The sequence below is a fragment of the Lygodium microphyllum genome, chromosome 13 (genome assembly GCF_053477565.2).
Source record: "Lygodium microphyllum isolate KBCC chromosome 13, Lygodium_microphyllum_v1.1.10, whole genome shotgun sequence".
NCBI lineage: Eukaryota > Viridiplantae > Streptophyta > Polypodiopsida > Schizaeales > Lygodiaceae > Lygodium > Lygodium microphyllum.
In genome coordinates, this window is record NC_141147.1 from 68,242,425 (window position 1) to 68,263,238 (window position 20,814).

Sequence of the window (20,814 nt, forward strand, 5' to 3'; positions counted from 1 at the left end):
CAGGAACGGGAACGGGAATGGAACCCCCTGTAACGGGGGGAACATCCACGTCAGGGAACAGGAATGGGGGGAACAGCACATGTCTTAAGTGCCCCAAATATGCCTTACATGACCCAAATTGCTCCAATTGTCCCAAAAGCCCCCCAATGCTAAAAATTGCCCAAATTGCCTTAAATGCCCTAAATTGCTCTCAAGGCCCCAAAAATGCCATAAGTTCCCAAATGCCCCAAATGTCCCTCTAGTTGCCCCATACCCCTCAATGCCCCAAATTGACTCAAATGTCCCCCCCTGGAATAGGAACAGGAACGCGAACGGGACCCCCTGGAAGGAGGGGAACGTCCACGTTAGGGAACAGGAATGGGGGGAACGGCACATTTCTTAAGTGCCCCAAATATGCCTAACATGACCCAAATTGCTCCAATTGTCCCAATAGCCCCCCAATGCTACAAATCGCCCAAATTGCCTTAAATGCCCCAAATTGCTCTCAACGCCCCAAAAATGCCATAGATTCCCAAATGCCCCGAATGTCCCTCTAATTGCCCCATACCCCTCAATGCTCCAAGTTGACTCAAATGTCCCAAAATTGACTCCATTGCCCCCATAGCTCCAAATTGCCCTGAATTGCCCCAAATGCTCCAATTATCCCAATTTCCCTTGAAATTAGACAATATAAATGCATGATTACCTTGGAATTGAGGATAGGCTGAAATTTAATTGTGATTTGCAAGAGTTGATAATGCATCAAATTTGAACTTTGCATGGACTCGTGATTGGCTTGTGGCTTATCTTAACACTATGAATCTTCAACCTGAGAGAGAGAGAGAGAGAGAGAGAGAGAGAGAGAGATTAGTGTGTGCAAGTGAACATGTGGTAGAAGTGTGACACACGCAAAAAGAAAAAACTAGAAAAAACGTCAATTTTTTGTCAACGTGCCTAGAACAGTCATTCCAAATAGGGAACGGCAAGGGGAACGATAGGAAACCGCCTTGGGAACAGCAAGGAATGTTCCTTGGCCTTTTCACCTCCTCGGATGGTTTGAAATGTGTTATGCCGTTCTTATAGGCCGGAATGGCCGTTCCCTGTTTCTATGATGTCATGTCGTAGCTGCAAGTCAGAAATGCATAGTCCTCCTCAACAAAGTTGACTGTAGTAATCAAAAGACCAAGTGGCTGATATTTTGTGGACAGTCAAGTCAGAGCCCAAGCCAAATCCTCCTTTTCCTTTGCTAACCTCTTGCAGCATTCATCTATGTAATGGCCTCATTTTTACAATAGTGGCATTTCTTATTTTCCCTTATCTGAATCTTGGGCAGCCTTACCAGATGACTGTCCCACATCAAAAGGCTGATTTTTCACTTCTTGCTTGCCTCTGCCCTTGCTTTTGTACGTAGAGAGCATAGCTACATCACCTACTCTCATAGCCACATCCTTCCAAGTCAATCCCTCCAACAATGAAGAGGCTGATTAACTCTATAAATGTGAGGGACAGTTGTGTCCCCCTCATAGACAAATTCAGTGAAGTGTGAAAACCAAGCTAAGACTCTAGAAGAGAGTTCAAGGTGATGTTTGATCATCTTTTCATCGGTCATCGCTTAGCAATATTCAACAGCTACTCTCTTAAATCCTGAATGTAAGTAAGGTGATCTATCATAGCGTCACCCTCATCCATGTGTGAATTAGCCAAATTTCTTCTCAAATAAGAGATTCTAGCCTCATTGCGTGTTGCAAACATCTAAAGAAATTTAAAAAGGTTCAAGAGACCAATCAGTCAATATCAAATTTGGGGCTTAATTTTTCTTTTGAGGAGCAGGGTGAAGGCCAATCTCAAGCAAACCAAGGGGCAATTTGGTTTGAAGGCTTTGCTGGTCAATTTTGACAATAAGAGGCACTTGGATAGCAAAGGAGATCAAAGGATTTCAATTGTACTCCATCCATTTGCAATAAAAGTTAGAGAAATACCACAAGGGGAACCAATTTGGGTCCAACAAGCTATCCATTGTTCAAGATTAAAGTCGTTAAGTCTATATTTCAGTTTATGCGAATTAATTACTTGCTATAATTATTGTTAAATCATGTTACTACCACCCTATTTGAGAAGGAAGGCTGGTTTTAAGGTTCCATCGTTGAAATACCATCACCCAATTGAAGGTCAAAAGCTTTGCTCTAGTGCTGAAATTGTATTCAGTTGAGTATTATAGCAAGAATGTCTTCAAATAGTGAGATGAAATCAAGCACTAATGATGCATCTCATTCTGAAAATGCACATAATGAAGTAGAAAATGCAATGCCTAATCTTGGAACAAGCTTACAATATGGATAGCAAGCTAATTTGTTGGTTTAGACCAAAATATGCTTCCTTCTAGGCCTTTAGGAGTTGATAACCAATAAGAGGAAGATGAATTTGATGACTAATTTAAATATCAATTGAAGACAGCAGCTGAAATGTTTGTGCAATTGGCAAATCATCCTCTGTTCATGCACTTTTTGAACCCCTGAAAGGAGGACAACAAAGGCAAGAAGAAGTAATCATCCTCAAGAGCTTCACAACAGTAAATGCACTGAAGGAAGAGCAAATACAGTAGCATGATGTTTCAAAAGTGGGTAGTGAGCATAAAAAAATGATGCCAATGAGGCAATTGATGCATATGCAAGGTCAACTTGGAAATGCCAATCCAATGCTTTTTGGATAGTAGGGCACACATACAATGATGGGGCAACCAAAGTACTTTAGTGGTAGCACTAGTTTCCATATTATGACGGATCAAGGACTGCATACGAGGATGTATGGCACAACTCCTTATGGTATGCAACAACCAATGCATGGTGTGCAAGGCCCAATGTATCAAGGTATGGCTAGTAATATAGCATGATGTTGGGGCACAAAGTGGCAAGTTTGACACTACATATATACAACCTACTGTATTTGAAACTCATGGTATTAATATTGTCATGCAAATGCTCCGTATAGTGCCGGCCATGAGGAAAATGCAGCTAGCAATGCACGCAATGTATGGGAAAATGTATCTCGGTATGGCTAGTAGTATGCGAATTTCCGTGCAAAGTCACATTGCAATGGTTCAAAGTATGCAAACAAGAATATTTTATAATGCATTTGGTCCTCCTAGCATGTCAGGTATACATGAGGGGCTAGTCAACTAGATGTAATGTTGCATATTAGTTAAGTTAAAATTGCAGCAATGTGAAAGTATAAACTATCACAATGCTTAAGAGGGAAAAAGGCCTAGAACCTAGTGGAGATTTTAAAGTAAGTAAAGTTAAGAGGTAAAGTTTCTATGTGCTTCTTGGTGAAGCCTTAGCATTTTTTCATCTATGAAAGAATGCAACTAGATGGAGGGTGACTTCGCAGATCATTCTCAATGATGCACTTTATCTTGATGTGTTTCAATTAGAGCCAATTTTGGATCCGGCTCTTTCAGACTCAGCACAACATAGAAGGTCCAAAGTATTGTGTGATGCTCAATGGGAAGGTTGCATCTCCACTCCCCTAGCAATAGACACTTCAGTTATGTAGTGGATCTTGGATGTACTTGGTTTGCATCCAAGATATTGTATGTTGATAGTATTTCTACCATTGGGATCACTATTCGGTATACTAGTGTACTAGTCATTGTGACTCGGTATGCATATGGTATGATTTACACCTAGGCTCTAAAACTATACATTTGCAAGGTTGTTAACATGTATGGAATACATGGAATGTGCATTTGGATGTGATATATATTTGCAAGGCATGTATAGAATATATGGATGGTATGCAATATACATTTACAAGTAATGCAAAAGAAAATACAAATGCATTAGTTACATGTGATTTGCAGCTGATGTTTACTTTACATGGCTATCATACATTACATCATTGCTATGAGGTGTTGTTTATGCTTAGCTATACATTACAATGCCTCGATGGTCAGAACAATGTTGGATTTTGGCATGTGGATACATCTCTTATGGTTTTGACACTGGTTATGATTCATGTGTGTGGATTGTAACTCATTTAAGTGACTAAAAGTTCACATGTAGAGGGCATGACCATGGTTAAGTGATAGATATACATATTTAACTACAATGCCAAGATGTGTTTCCAATAGTGGGAACAAATGCTTTGGCATATTGCAATGCAATCGAGGGTGATTACAAGGATTTCAAGGGGTGGGTTTATCACACAAGGACATGAAATTTGATTGTTTTGCTTAGCATTTGACTAAGAGTTAATCAAATGTGCCTAATGTGACTTATATATTTGAGATGCAAGTTAATTGTTTTGCAGTGTGGAATCCAAGACCCCAAAATATCAATTGATACCCAACACAAAAGTTATAATAAGTTCTGTCTGATAGGTACTAGGTGATACATGGTATGAGATTTGGGCCTAGCCAATATATTGGCCAATAATGTCAATGGTGACATTAGAGACTAGGCATTAGTTAATTAATTAATGCCAGTTTAAAAGGTCAATAATTGCTCTAGGACACTTGGAAGACAAGTTGGCCTAGCCAATTTAGTTATTACCTGACGGATTTATTTTTTTTGGACACCAAAATAATTATTAACTTAATTTTAAAATTAATATTCTAAATATTAATTTGATAGACTAGATAATGTTGAAAAATGGGAGTAGAAGGCTGCCACTTAGCAAAACTTACCCATGCAAGTGGAAAAAACGTTTTTGGGAACTAGTGGAAGTCTATTCGAACCATTGTGAGAGAGGAGGCTATTAGAGAGCAAGGAGATGATGATGTGATTTGTAACCACCAAGGACCAATTCTACAACATGTGACAATAGTTTGAAGCCCTCCAAGTACAGGTGACAATAGCCCAAGGTCTTTCTAGTGTAGGTGACAATACAAAGAGGAGGTAGTAGACTTTTTAGTGGTCTTAAGCTGTAGATGATAGCTTCCGTAGCTATTTAAGCAACACAAAAGCAGTTTTTCAACCTCTCACAATGAAACTCTGAAATTTTTCTCTCCACAATACACTCTCTACACTAAGATCATTTTCTATACCTCTCAGAGGATGGATTTGTTATTCGACCATAGTACATGGGCATATACCTCTTCCATGGTATGCAAACTGCTATTGGATAGATACGTAACTCCTCTCACCAGCTACCATTAGAGACGAGTAGATGGATGAATATTAGAGTAGAGAAGAGGATATATCAGCTCTACAATTGAGAGCCAAAGATGGAGGAACATATGTACATGCATAGTCTACTATGATATACGACGGAAATACCATTGTCTCTTCTGTGATGACTTCAGTCCTCTTCGGCGTGTCATGGAGTCCAAGGACCAAAGATGCTTAGGGATTTTCCTCCTGAGCTTCAAAGATGCCGCACAGCATTGTTACAAGATAGGAGACCACCCTACCCAAAAGGACCTAGGCAGAGGCCAGTGGCAGACTTCTTTCACAAATCAGATTCCACAAGTACCACTAGCTTAACAAATCCAACGCCATTAATTCAAACTATATCTACATCATGCCGCGGAGTTGCATTGGACCGGACCATTGCACTTTGTAGAGCATGACGACCCCGACCACCTAGCCAAGGTCTAAGAGGACCATATCATAATTAGATCAGAGCCATTATTGTGAGACACAAAAGACTCACTCCTTGATACATTAGCAAAGCGGCCCTAAACCGTTTCACGATGAAGATTCTAAGAGATGGACCACTCTAGCTAGATATTATATATATATATATAGATATAGTCTTCAGTCTTTAGATCCATTTTGATTTTAGTGGATCTTAGTCTCATATTAGGAACTTTACTTCAGCTTTATTGTGATGGGATGACATTGGATAAAGATGTATTGGTTTTTGTCTCATAGGCCACATTGGCCTTTTGCAGACGTTAATATTTCTTTCTTTCTTCTCACATTCTACAGCAATCTCTCAAGTTATCTCAACAAAATCCAGCTATTTGAGTCATGAGAGGTGGAGATATTGGAAAATCTCTATTGTAAAACCTAATTTACAACAAATATTAGGATTTGACAACTATCTCAGGATGCATGCTCAGAAATAAGGGCCAAGGACGTGAATTCTAGTAGCTGAAATTAAAGAAACCTCCAACCTTTGGCTGCTGCCAAAGCAATCACACATCTGACAGTTGCCATCCTAGCAACTGGACTGAAGGTTTCTTCATAATCTATGCCATATGTCGGGGTATAGCCTTTTGCAACCAACCTAGCTTTGTACCTACTAAAAGAACCATCTGCATTGTGCTTAATCTTATAAACCCACTTACACCAATAGTTTTCTTGTCCTTCGGCAATGATACTAGATCCCAAGTCTTATTGGCCTCTAATGCAGCCACCTCCTCATCCATTGCTACATCCCAATGAGCATGACCAATAGCCTCCTCAAAATATATGGACTCAACATCCTTAATCACTTTCACCATATAAGCATAATGGTGAGCTGCATAACCTTCAAAACCAAATTTTTTAACAGTGTATCTCACCCTGCTAGACCTGCGTACCACTGGATCACTCAATGGAGTCTTTGCATTGAAACTTGCTCTCTGCACACCTGGAGTCCTCACTGAAGGAATGCCAAGCTCTCTGAGCCACTGGAGTCTCCATCAAGAACTGCATCAATGCCATCTGACACTTTATTCTTTCCTTTGTCTTTACCTGTAGTGCTACTAGATGCACCTGAAGATGTAGCTTAGTCTCCCAGACCAAGGACTACCAAATGATGTCTCTAGTCCACTAAGAGTCCGTGATTCTTGCTTTTCAACCTGCACATGAGTGTCATGATCATCATCATCATCCAATGCATCACCACTAGAACAATATTAAATTTGGGGCTTAATTTATCTTTCAAGAAGTAGAGTGAAGGCCAATCCCAAGCAAACCAAGGGGCAAATTGATTTGAAGACGGTGTCAATTTTGACAACAAGAGGCACTTGGATAGCGAATGAGATCAGAGAATCTCAATTATACTCCATCTATTTGCAATAAAAGTTAAAGAAATACACAAGGGCTGCCAATTTGGTGCCAATAGGCTATCCATTGTTCAATATTAAAGTCATAAAGTCTACATGTTCAGTTTATGGGAATTAAATACTTGCTGTAATTATTGTTAAATCAAAGTATTATCCAAGAAGAAAGGCTGATTTCAACATTCTTAGAGAGTGTCTATGTCCTATAAGCCAAACCCTAATTTGGGAGCACCCGACCGTCTATAAATAGATAATTTTTTGCAACTAGCAGGTGCCTTCTCTCTACTGTCCAAACCCCATTTGCATAGGATATCGTAGTTCAAGCAACTTGCCCATTGCTGCCTATCATAGCGTATTTGTTGTTCCGCTATCTGCTGTTGTTTGTCACAATTTCCAGCCTTCCAACTTTTTGTCTAGCCAGTCGATTGCAATATGCACCTTCTCTTGCTACCACCTATTGCCATGTGGCCTGCTTTCAGCATTTGCTGCACTGTATAGCCAACTTGATTTGTGTTTTGCAATTCCTAGAGTTGATAATTTGCCACATCATCATACCATCTACATTTGCTGTTCCTTGAGCCGCCTAATATGCCAGATCAACAAAGCTATGTTTACCAAATTTGTTACATCACCAAGCTACCACATCATCAATACTTGTTGCGTTCGTTGTCCATTTTCTATGACCGCCCATCTATCACACTGATCTTGTAGAACATCTCATCATCTATGTGTTGATGCCCTTTGATCCATGATCCAAGCTCCCTAGGCATTTTAGTTGTTAGGGCTTTCTATAACGGTTACATCATTAGGGTTTTATTTTATTATGAAAAAATGTTTTTTGCCTCATTAGCACGCAAGTGTGGCGTTATCCATTTCGATCACCTTGGGGGTTGTATCCTCTCTCACTCATTAGTACATCACCTCTGGTTTCGTGATTGAGTTCTTGTGCATTGACTAATTCATTCCTTCTCTCTACTGTCCACACCCCATTTGCATAGGATATCATAGTTCAAGCAGCTTGCCCATTGCTGCCTATCATAGCGTATTTGTTGTTCTGCTATCTGCTGTTGTTTGTGACAATTTCCAGCCTTCCAACTTTTTGTCCAGCCAGTCAATTGCAATATGCACCTTCTCTTGCTACCACCTATTGCCATGTGGCTTGCTTTCGGCATTTGCTGCACTGTATAGCCAACTTGATTTGTGTTTTGCAATTCCTAGAGTTGATAATTTGCCACATCATCATACCATCTACATTTGTTGTTCCCGGAGCCGCCTGATATGCCAGATCAACAGAGCTATGTTTACCAAATTTGTTACATCACCAAGCTACCACATCATCAATACTTGTTGCGTTCGTTGTCCATTTTCTATGACCGCCCATCTATCACACTGATCCTGTAGAACATCTCATCATCTGTGTTGATGCCCTTTGATCCATGATCCAAGCTCCCTAGGTATTTTAGTTGTTAGGGCTTCCTATAACGGTTACATCATTAGGGTTTTATTTTATTATGAAAAAATATTTTTTGCCTCATTAGCACGCAAGCGTGGCGTTATTCATTTCGATCACCTTGGGGGTTGTATCCTCTCTCACTCATTAGTACATCACCTCTCGTTTTGTGACTAAGTTATTGTGCATTGACTAATTCATTCCTTCTCTTTACTGTCCACACCCCGTTTGCATAGGATATCATAGTTCAAGAAGCCCATTGCTGCCTATCATAGTGTATTTGTCGTTCTCCTATCTGCTGTTGTTTGTGACAATTTCCAGCCTTCCAACTTTTTGTCCAGCTAGTCGATTGCAATATGCACCTTCTCTTGCTACCACCTATTGCCATGTGGCCTGCTTTCGGCATTTGCTACACTGTATAGCCAACTTGATTTGTGTTTTACAATTCCTAGAGTTGATAATTTGCCACATCATCATATCATCTACATTTGTTGTTCCCGGAGCCGCGTGATATGCCAGATCAACAGAGCTATGTTTACCAAATTTGTTACATCACCAAGCTACCACATCATCAATACTTGTTGCGTTCGTTGTCCATTTTCTATGACCGCCCATCTATCACATTGATCCTGCAGAACATCTCATCATCTATGTGTTGATGCCCTTTGATCCATGATCCAAGCTCCCTAGGTATTTTAGTTGTTAGGGCTTCCTATAACAATTACATCATTAGGGTTTTATTTTATTATGAAAAAATGTTTTTTGTCTCATTAGCACGCAAGCGTGGCGTTATTCATTTCGATCACCTTGGGGGTTGTATCCTCTCTCACTCATTAGTACATCACCTCTCGTTTTGTGATTGAGTTCTTGTGCATTGAGTAATTCATTCATTATCTTTCATTCTCTATAAATTAATCACGCAATTACTTCACATCTAGGCCAATAGACCCGAGCGTCATAGAGATGAGTTTCTTAATGCCAAACATCTTTGGAGGCTAGCTATTTCATTTTGGAATCCATCAAAGTATAACACACTCTTCAACTTATACTCTCTATCCCAGCCCCTACACGGGAGTTCAAGGTTTAGTATTCGCTTTTTGCATAGTGTGTTTGCTACATTGGGCATCGTATTTATTCATTATTCAATTTCTTTCATCTTCAATGTTCATTGTCTTTGTATTACCCTAACCCTAACTATGTTTCTTAATAAGTTTGTGTGTTTGTCATATGGTGTTTGTCGTACGAATGTGTTTTGTGTTTTGTAGTCAAGCATTTCTTTACAACCCTCACATAGTATCATCACCAAAGTTGAGGACTTGGAGGTGCCATGAAGAGAAGACCACTCAACTTGTTGTTTGGAGCAGATTTATCACAAAGGACACATTTCTCACTGTGTTCTTGCCCTCTACAAAGTGTGTGGGGCATCAAGGCATAGCTGATTTTCCCTCTATTTGGACAGCCCAACACCAAAACTCATGAGTTTTTTGTATTTTTGCAGGTCTATTTAAAGAGTTATGAAGTACCACTTCGACTAGTTTGATGACTCAAATGAGAACACCATTCAGTCTTTCTTCGAGAGCGAGTCCTATCAATCAGACCATCATAAAAAACAACACGAAGATCGACATTTAGAGCCTCATTCTCACTCTAATAGATCAAGAAGATCGGAGCAACCTTCTCTTCCTTGCTTCTCTACATGTTTCTCATAGGACCCGTACTGCAAGTCCTCGAATAGTTGTGATGGCATCCTTTGTTCAAGTACAATGCTTCCTTCTCTCCCCCAAGAAGATTGACTTGAAGGTGCAAACTCCTCCCTTTGGTCCTATAAAGTGGAATGTATCCTTTATATCTTTGACTTGTGAGAATTTGTTACTATCCCAATCCCTATCTTATGAAGGACCCACACATTGGTTACACGATGGACCAAGCAACCCTTTGAGATCGGCTCAATTCTAAAGTGCAATCTTTTCCCTTCAAGGGTTTGCAAGATTCTATACTTATGCATGTGAACAAACTTCAAACTAAAGCGAAGGTGTGGATAAAGGTCTCTTCTCTCTAACATCAAAAAACCTTTGTCAACCACATCACCCTAGAGAAGAAACTCTAGATGCTTTTTGTTGATTCCCTTTCTATGCAGGATCACATCAACAACATGGAGAACATACAAGATGAACTTGCATCCCTTGGAGGGGCTATTTCATCAAAGGATATGGTAATGATTTTCATTACTCAATTCCCAACTCCTAAATATGATGTCTTCTACACCAGCTTGCTTACCTTCGAGGTTTGGGAAACTCATCTATCTGGAGAGCTAGTTCCACTTGTTTTGGAGCATGAAGAGCAACTCAAAGACATAGGTGACAGTGGATCTAGCCTTTCTAAAGATTTAACTACAAGTTCGGAAGGGGGCACAAGGCCAAGAACAAGAACAAGAAGCAAGGTTAAACATTTGGAGTCTTTCTCGGGCTACTCTAGCACAAATTCATAGAAGCCTAAATGTTCACATTTTGGAAACGGCACTCATCCCGAGGAGAAATGTTGGAAGAAATACCCTCACCTTCACTCAAGAATGAAGAATGGAGCTAAAACATTTGAGCTTTCCTCTACTTCTTCACCTGGTTACACGAGGCCATGTTCCTTCACGTTCATGCCATGGAGAAGCCTTCTTCATCAACTATCTTGTCTCTAGAGAGGCCTTGGCGTATTGATAGGGGTGCATCGAGTCATATAGCTCCTCGAAGAGATTTGTTGTAGGACCTTCCTCCATTCAAGGATATAGTCACTATTGATGGCATTTGTTCAATGCCGATTAGTAGAGTTGGCACTTTGCCGTTATTGCCTAACATTCCATCAAGCTCTGTATCGTAAGTCCCACATATTTAAGACTTGGGCTTCTCACTCCTCTCTCTTCATGGCCTTGCTAGACTTAGTATCCAGATTGTCTTCCCTGAGCAGGCTGTCTTTATTGAGGAATTTTTTTCAAGAGCCACTTGAGCGAATGTTGGCAGGAGAGAAGGTTATACATGCTCCATTTTCCTTTTATTATGCAAGGTCCTCTGCGGCCATTGCCTATTGCCGCATTCGCTTCTTGATTATGCACCATCTATCCCACATGTTCCATCCCATCCCACACCATCTCCTTTGGCAATTCCCTTGTACCCCCGTCCCTTTTGGAGGGGGATGATTTCAGTGATGCAACTATGGATACTCTCACCACATATGTTTTAGAGGGGGGTTCCCAAGATCTTAAGGAGCTTCTTCATCAGCATTGGTACTTCTTCCACCACCTTGAATCCATTCTATCTTCTTTAGCCTTCAACCACGTCCAAGATTTGAGAGGGGGCATTAGCAAACATGTGTGTCATGCACAATCATCTCCTACTTGTGAGCCTTAGTTTAAGTCAAAGGGGACATTAGGAGATGTAACACTCAACTTGTCATGTGTTTTGACAGAGGAGGCATCTCTTTCTAGAGCATGCATTACAATGCATTTCCTTTTCAGTCACTTTTAGGTGTGTTCACATTGGCAGAGTGCAGTTTCCAGACCATTGCACTTCTTCTACAGTGGATTTGGACTACATTCACACTAGACATGTGGTGACCAGCTTCAGTATATAGCAATCAGCATTTTTCAGGCCGCCTATATTATTTTATCCATATTTTCAGGTCAGCCAGTTTTTTGGCATTTTTGGCTATATGTAGCCTGCCTCCAGTGGCTGCCATTATCATATTTTGCAAATCTTCAGCACAATCCAACATACGGGACTTTCCTCCATCTTTCAATGCTGCCTACAGTCATCAGCCTGATCCAATGCCCTCACTAACACCTTGGGCTGTGTGCAGGGACTGATCAGTCCACTCTTTGTACTCAACTTTTATTCAGTTGAGTGTAGATTTTCTTCTTCCATTCTCTTCTTTCATTGATCTTTCTCTTCCCTACTCTCTTTATGTTCATGTTTCCTCTCCATTGCATACTGTCATAGGAACAACCTACGAGAAATAGGTTGGTCAAATTTTGAGAAAAGCCACTCTATAGTTAGAGTTTGGGTGCCAATGAACCTGTGAAATGACCACTCTCGATAGATATGAAGGTTTCATTTTTCTTTGTAGAAGCATGAGGTATAAGCAAAGTACCACCGCCTCCTCATGTGCTGCCTCGCTTGCAACACAAGCTTTTCATAGAAGACTACAACCTTGAGAAGAAGTTATGAGAGAATGCCCACAAAGGAAAGTTAAGGAAGACGGTAAATGATTACCCATCCAACAAGTCCTTCCACCACCAGTCTGACCAATCGCCAACAGTCTAACATGTACCACCTGGCCAGGCAGCCTATCTTGTGGTCAAGACTACCTGTGAGGTGTCTGCTTGCAATCACACCTGTACCAGGGCCTCTAACCCAAACAGCAGATCCAATGGGAAATCACCTCTTGCGCATGGGCAACGACTCTAGTGCATTACACTTGCCTATATGGGGATTTACGGCTCAATATTTTGGCAACTTTCAAAAGGGTTAACCTATGTTCCATGGAGCGCAATTGCATGGCTCACATTTCTGCGGCCACAACTTCTCTGTAATTGGCTGAACTTTTAACCTATAGAATGGCATATGGATGCATTTGCCAGACCCTGAATCTCATTCTGTGCAACCTAATGGTCTATTGGAAGGCCATATCTAGTAGAAGGCTAGCTGTTCTCAACCATTTTAGGGCATAAAGTCCATAAACATAGCCTATTGATGACATTTGGAATGCTACTAATCACATTCTTGGTTCAGGGGTGGCACTAACAAAGAAGAAGGCTTTAAGCAAAGGTTTGGATCCACGGTATGTTATTTATCCCCAGAAGCTTGTGTGGCAACTTAGTAATTCCCTTTGTCTAATAATTGCATACACCCCCTTTTATTATTTTGTACAGGAAGGTAGTGGCAAAAGATCTGTTTGTTGCCCATTCAATAATAGCTCTTTGGATAAAATAAACAACACAGATTTGAAGCAAAAGGTTTTATAAACCTCAAGCTTTAGTATAGCCTCAACCACATTTTTTAAACGGCTCCTCAAGTGCAGAATGATTTGTCTTTTGTATTATTAAGTACCATGGGATGTAACCTTATGTTTCCCAAAGGACCAACTGGCCTCCCTAAATCAATGTTTGGGTCCCATGACCTTGCTGCCCAGTGTACTTCATGTGCAACTGCAGCTACATCTCTGGATATATCCATTCCACTTGATGAATTCCCGATGACTACCACCACCTGGAAAAGTGAAGCAGTGAGATTTAGTCATTGACCGCAATCAAAACCCCACAGTATATCACTGAGAACAAACTAAAATATCATTGAGAATGAGCTAAAGACATACAGTTGTAAATTGCAGTGTCTAAAAAGGCACATAAATGTTAACTGCAAGGTGGACAGCACATGAAGAACAGCTTACATGTAACTCTATGAGATGTCCCACCTTATGATTTACAAGCAAAATAACTTCCCAGAATTCTCATTACAAAACAGCCACAGTTCATTGCAGCATAACCAAAGCTCCATGACAAAGAGTTCCATCTGAGCCATGCATTGTCTTACCATACCATGTCGTCTCTTTTGTTACTAGAAGACTATCCTTTCTGAATTGTTAGTTTTAAGAATTCTAAACAAGAAAACCACCCCCCAAGTTTGGTCGAGTTGCCTGGCTTCATATTTGAAGATTTAAGTAATCTGAGTGCTTGAATGCACATGACATGATTTAGAAAGGAGGTCAGTTTTGAAGTAATCTGAGTGCTTGAATGTAGATGAAACAATTTTGAAAACCTTCTTTCCCAATTGAATATATTTGATGATTCCCAAGCATCCCCTCTACTCAATACTTCTTGCTGAAGTAGCATTTCTGTTTCTGTATTGGCTACCTGCAGACATGGCATGTCTATAATCAACATCATCAGTTTCCCCCGAGTATCATATACAGTTTCTTTTATAAACTGTTAACTACAGTCTACTACCAACAATACTAAATAGAGAGCAAGTCCAAACATGGAGTAGTAGGTTCCTGTAACACTAAAATCGGCAACTAGAAATCAGTGTATGTAGTTCCTAATTGCTTGCTTCAGAGGCACCCATTGCATTGAGCCTCCATTACATTCATCCAACCCAACCTGTCTACAATACATACACAGCTGTCCTTTATCTAACATTCAACTTCTCTGCAGTTTACACCTGTCACCAATTTGAAATGAAGAAAGTCATTTTCTAAATCCATCAGAAGCTGGTCCTTACACATACTTGTGGTCCAAGTGAGGCTGTTGAAATGATTTAATAATTGGTGCTAGCCTCATGCCTCTCAACAGATTTTGAAGCAGAGCTACAATGTATTGAAAGATGCAAAACAAAAGAAGGCAATATGAATACCACATGAATGGCCGATGCATTTGACTCTTCAAGCAAAAAGAGAACTCCTTTGTACATTCTGCAGCCACACATGAAAAGAAAAGAAGGAAATACCAGGATTGTTCGAGTTTTTTTTTTGCCACCTTCTTTTTGGATTGGGGGTGCAGGGAATTTGTGTTCGTGTGTAATGGGGTGGGAGTAACAAAGAAAACTATACAGAATTGAAAATCTACAGAACATACTGTTCATGGACTTCGTGTTAACCTGACTTGCAAAAGGTTGTGGTACACGGTAATTGTGGCTGTGTAACTGCTCTCCAGGCCATTTGTTAATCCCTACGACAAAATATTCCAACTTATTAAAGCAGCACATGCCAAAATGTTTGCATTACACAAGTTGAGATATGATTCATCTTCCTCTAAAAGCTAGTCTCTTAAAATGCCATTTCTTTGGATTTATCAATACGGTCAATCCATACTTTTGATACAGAGTTCTAATATAAATCTGAAAACTGCTAGATAAGCATGTGCTACGGTTGGCTATCCTAACAGATACAACACACATTCATCAAACAGCAGATCATTACCTCATGCAGATACATACAACAGTCTGGCCGCCTGAGTTTCAAGCTTGGAAGAAGTTAGTCGACGGTGGCTCCATGCTGACCAAGGGACGAAGGCAAGAAGAAGAGGAGGAAGAAGATGTAGAGGATCCCATCCAAGATTTCCACCGGAAAGGGAACCTGCAGTAAAGACCAGTAGACAGAGTGAACTGGAGAACCCGAAACTCAACCTCGGGAGAGAAGCCACTAGCTCCGTGCATCTAGGTTGGAAGGAATATGAAGGCCTCGTCACCAAGTCGTGGCTGAACCTCTAAGGTCTCGATCTAGGTGGTACCTAAAGATCCTAGATATCAGTAGAAGAGATGACTGGTCGAAGACAACCACCCTAAGAAAGTAGAGGATGGGTGAAGAACTTCATGTGGAGTAGGTTCCCCTTTTGAGGTGGGAGGTGGAGGGGCCCCTGCTGAAGTCGAAGAAAAAGTAGATGCCCCCTCTGAGGGCAAAGAAATAACATCCCCCTCTGAAGTAGATAGGGAATCCAAAAACTCATGGATCACGGACTCCTAAAATGTCTGATGACGAAGGAAGAACCGCCAGTCGGGCCGAAGAAGGTATCTAGGGTACCAAAGAGCGCCCAGAGGTAGCCTCTCGAACCTGAGTAGTCAAGAGTGGGGAAGGGTGGGGCTCAGAATGAGCAAGAGGTGGGCAATAGTCGCCGTCTCTCAGTGGAGCAGACTGGGTAGCCGAAGAAGAGGAAGGAGTCGAGCAACCACTGTCTCTCGAAGGAGCAGACTGACGAGGAGACGGTATCAAACAATCACTGTCTCTCGATGGAGCGCACACTAGATCCGTATGTCGTGGAAGCCACTGTACCTGAAAATAAGTGGAAGAAGACTGCCGCTGGCATTGCAACAATCTCCAGGAGGTCGAAAGGACTTGGTGCGCATCAGATGCGTCTTATTGCCTTGAGCGTAGTACTCTGATAGCCGATGCAGAATGATCTCTGTGGCACAGAAAGAAGAGGTGGCACAAGGAGTGCCTAGTGGAAGACGCATATACTCCAGACGGGTGGGGAGCAAAGGTCAAAGTCGGCAAGCATCCGTGGTGTATCAGATGATGCCACAGTAGGAGCACCCAGTAGTCTGGTCATCTGTTGGTAAAGAAGCCATGGATACAAGTGTGTCTTGCTGAAAAAGGAAGAGGTCAGCCACCATAAACCACGAACTGCAATATCCGCCTCAAGGGATGTGAGGGCAGTGTGAAGCACGAACCACAATGTCCGCCTCAACGGGTGGGAGGGTAGTGGAAGGGCTGAAAGTGAGCTGCCAGTGGAAGAAGGATGTGACTAGCAGTAAAAGGTTGCAACCAGTAGAAAAACGCAAGTGAGGAGAGAGAAAGACTAAAAACGCAAGCAAGACAACTTGCAGGAGAGAAAAAGACTAAAAACGTAGGCAGCAAGAGAAAAACTAAAAACGCAGGCAGGATAGCCGCAGGAGAGAGAGACTAAAAAAAACAGGCAGGACAACCGCAGGAGAGAGAAAGACTAAAAACGCAGGCAGGACAGCCTGCAAAAGAGAGAAATACTAAAAACCTAGGCAGGAGGTGAGAAAAAGACTAAAAACGCAGGCAGGACAACCTGCAAGAGAGAGAAATACTAAAAACCTAGGCAGCAGGTGAGAGGAAGACTAAAAGCGCAGGCAGGACAGTCTGCAGGAGAGAGAAATACTGAAAACGTAGGCAGCAGGACTGTGATGACGTGGTAGGCTGTACAACAGCAGGTCTGGACAGAAACAGCAATCACCTGACTGAAATCAGCTCCAAACTGCGTGAAGAGGGCTGGAAATCAGGCGCCAATTGATGGAGACAACAATCGACAGCTTCGGCTGAGATATTCTGTAATATTCCGATGGCTTTAGGCTCGCATGAACTGGCCATTGGAAAATAATGGAATTATCTTTTCCATTAAAGTAATTTTTTTTTAATTTCCCCTCTCCTCCAGCCGACTATCGAGCTGGAGGAAGAGGGGATTAGTAAGGTGGGCAAGCTCCTTGCTAGAGCTTGCCAAAGCTTACAGCCATGTGCGACGACACGCAAGGGAGGGAGGATCCCCCTCCCCTCCCCTATTTAAACCATGGGGGCGGCCAGAGAAAAAAAAGAGGAAGACGAAGCGTTGCCGCCTATTACTAGTGAGACTGCGAGTGAGGACGAAAAGGCCCTGTGCAGAGAACGAAGCCCTGAGAGGAAAGAGATAGCCGCCATGATGCCGAATACCATTCTGAATGCGTGAGGGAGAAGACAGGTCCCGCTACCGTGAAGCAATGCCGCCAAACTGCTATGAGGAGGAAAGAGGAGGCTGACGACGTTGCAGAATTCGTCGAAGGGAGAGAAGTTGCCGCTGCAGCCACCATATACCAGGCCATCGTCGCCCTCTGCCGTCACAGACCGCGCCCCTAGCCATCGGAACGCCGTCGATCGGCATTGGTTCCTCCCCCCCCCCCCCCCACATGGCACAGAAGCTTTAGAAGCTTCTTGGGGGAAAGCTTCTAAGGGGCTTCATAAGCCCCCTTTCCACCCCCCCCCCCCCCCCCATTAAAAGTTAACCTTAAATGTCTTATTGCCCCTCCCCCCCGTGTCTTAAAACCCCCTTAGCCCCCCTTCTTATGGCTTTTTAGGACTACCCCCCCAGAATTTCCTCCTAAGGCTCTATAAGCCCCTTTCCCCCCAAAATTCCTAAAAGGGTCTTCATACGGTATCTTTAACCCTTATTTCCCCCATATACCATTCCCTCATGTGCCTCTCTTAAGGCCTTTCCCCTTCTCACACAAAATAGCCTCTTGAAGGTCTTACATACCCTTTTTCCCCCCTTCTTTTCCACCCAACCCCAGGATCCAAAGCCCTTTTCCGTGAACCCTCGTATTGCCCTCTCAAGTGGGGTTTAAAAACACGTTACCCCGTTGAGATCAAGGCCTTTTGCCCACTTTTAAGCCGGGGTTTTAAAGACCCTTTCTGTAGGAAATCCCCACTCAAATTCGCAGGAGGAAACCTTCTAGAAACCGTTCCGACGGAAGGTGCAATTTATCGCAAAGGAAGCCACGGTGGAATTTCAAAAAGGAGTTGTAAAGCTGCTTCCACGACGGAAAGACTACAATTGCGATGCCTCCTAAGAAAGTCCAAGGCGCAGCCGCAAGAGGGTCGTCTCCTGGCATCCACGTGGACATCTCATCCCAAGTCCAGGTTTTCCTTCCTAATTTTTATTTGGTATTGTTATAACTCAATCGTGCAAAGGATAATTGTTGGAAATAGGATGCATTTTGTTGTCTTAAATAAATTAGCTCACGACGGAGGAATTTAGTCATTAATATTTTCAATAGAACAGGCAAAATAAAGGGAGCATAAATGCATTTCTAGTAAATAGCTTTATGCAGTGCAATGAATTAAAATTAGATTAATGTCCATTGTTATAGAACGGAATTAAAATAGTATACCTCGTTTAAACATGGAAGTATAAACTGTATATCGCATTATTAACCCACATCCTCTTCGCAATGAATCATCATGAAAAGTGCTAGGAATCCTTAGGAAAGTGCAAGGCATGAAATGATTCTTACGATGCATAACTCTAGGCAATTATCGTTTGTCAACTGCATAAATTATCAAAAAAGAGGTTGCTTGTTTAGCATGAATTTTTAGGAAGATTAGTTGGAATTAACCTGACCTATGCTTGACTTAAAAGCGATAAGTTAGGGTTTAAAAATCAATTTACGCGTAGACAACGAGTCATGTGTTTATGGAATGATAACGTAACTATCTTCAAGAGTTAAATAAATTGGCATAAACCTAAAACACCTAAACCGCGGAGTACTCGTTAGAATAAGTTAAATTCCAAGAAATTCACTAGGAAATTAATACGTGACCTAATCGTACGTATTGCTAAAATTGAAACTCCCATATCTTAAATACTTGCCACATTCACCGAATGTAGAGACAGTGAAACATATTTAGGAAGTGAACTAGGGTTTGTCCCTAAGAATCTTACGAGATGGAACTTGGAACCCTAGAACTGACGACGTCAGCCTAATGTATTCAAGAACAGATTGTTTCGTAACTCCATTCGATGAGTAGAATAGTCTCATAGTTTGATGAGACGCTTGCGCAACAAGTGCGGAGTCATATGATCTTGTGATTGGATCACAAGGGAATGACCAATTCTCGCAATAAGATTAGCAGGTCCTTACGCAAGTTTTCTTACAAAAGGATGAATAATCATCCTAATTTAGTATCTTTCTTGAGTAAAGAAGATTGATTGGAAGCTAAAGACCAGCCAATAAACTGAAATAACCTATGAACTTAAGGTTTAACCAAGTCGAGTTAATAGGGTACGCCCTAACCCAGGATATAGGGGATCTTGCCAAGTTGCAAGTCATCTCAGATCGAGCGCTGGACGCACTCGAGAGGAAGGATTCATTCCTTAGCAATTTGCCAACAAAAACGACCAATGGAAATGTTTGTGCTTGTTACAGATTTAAGAGCACTATTTGGCTTTGTATGATCAATGAATTAAAAGATTGATGGATATCTAATACTTCAGGTTGAAGGCCTGAAGGGAGAGGCAGTTTCAGTTACCTCCGACTGCCTGTCTAACCCTAACCAAGGGGGTCGTTAACCGCGTCGAGAAAGTGGACCGAACCCGCCGCGAGAGGTCTCTCCGTTGAGCGCTACTTGGAGCAGAAGGATGCTTGGGTGCCAAGGGGGGCTCTAGCCGTAAATCCCTCGCCTTCCGGGCCCTGCACAAGAGGCTAACGTGACTCGGGATTGGATCTCAAGGCCGCATACTAGTCTACGGGCGGAAACTTGGATTGGTAATCCCTGTGGATTGCTGGATAGCCTTCGGGCGGATTGTGGATAGGCCCACGGGCTGGATTTTTTTGTATTTCAAAGATAAATATGATAACCTGTTAATAAGGAACTTGTTTGACATTGTTTTTCTATGTCAAGTGATATGATTACGTAAAAGAACCAGTGCCTAATGGGCTAATTAAAGAAGCTGATTGATACATGTCCAACTAATGTGTTAGGTAATTAAATAACTAAAACAACCGGAGGAAAGTGCGGAGGATGGGCCATAGGTCCGTCCTACGGATGGGTGGTCCCGGTTGGCCAGTAACTTTTCTCAAATCACGATGGACAACAGGAAGATCGTCAAAGAACACAAACAACAAAACCGTTGACCTAGAGTTAGGATTGATCCCGATTTACACTGTTTTAGGAGGAACGGAATGGGACTAGGCCCTATGGCAGAGAGGTTGAGCCTTGCATCCCTCTTGTTTCCCATTCTCCTTGAACCAAATACAGCGTGAATCCGCTTCGGACCTGGCGTTTCTGCGTAAAGTAGTTCGCTTGGGTCCGACGCTAGTTGCCGTTAGGAAATGACCAATAAGGAAAACCCTAATTCAGGTCG

At 41.9% G+C, this 20,814-nt stretch overlaps 1 protein-coding gene across 4 annotated transcripts in view; it reads right to left on the reverse strand.

Annotated features, from left to right (window-relative positions):
* Nucleotides 1-20,814, reverse strand: part of LOC148026735 (flavin-containing monooxygenase FMO GS-OX-like 4) — an 82,940-nt gene that overhangs the window by 8,144 nt on the left and 53,982 nt on the right. For all 4 annotated transcript variants that reach the window (XM_087691236.1, XM_087691235.1, XM_087691238.1 and 1 more), the window contains exons 2-3: nucleotides 15,059-15,129; nucleotides 13,514-13,672 (exon numbers count right to left, since the gene is read on the reverse strand). In XM_087691236.1, coding sequence (XP_087547362.1) covers nucleotides 13,514-13,672; nucleotides 15,059-15,129 — 230 coding nt within the window. The remainder of the gene's footprint in view (nucleotides 1-13,513; nucleotides 13,673-15,058; nucleotides 15,130-20,814) is intronic.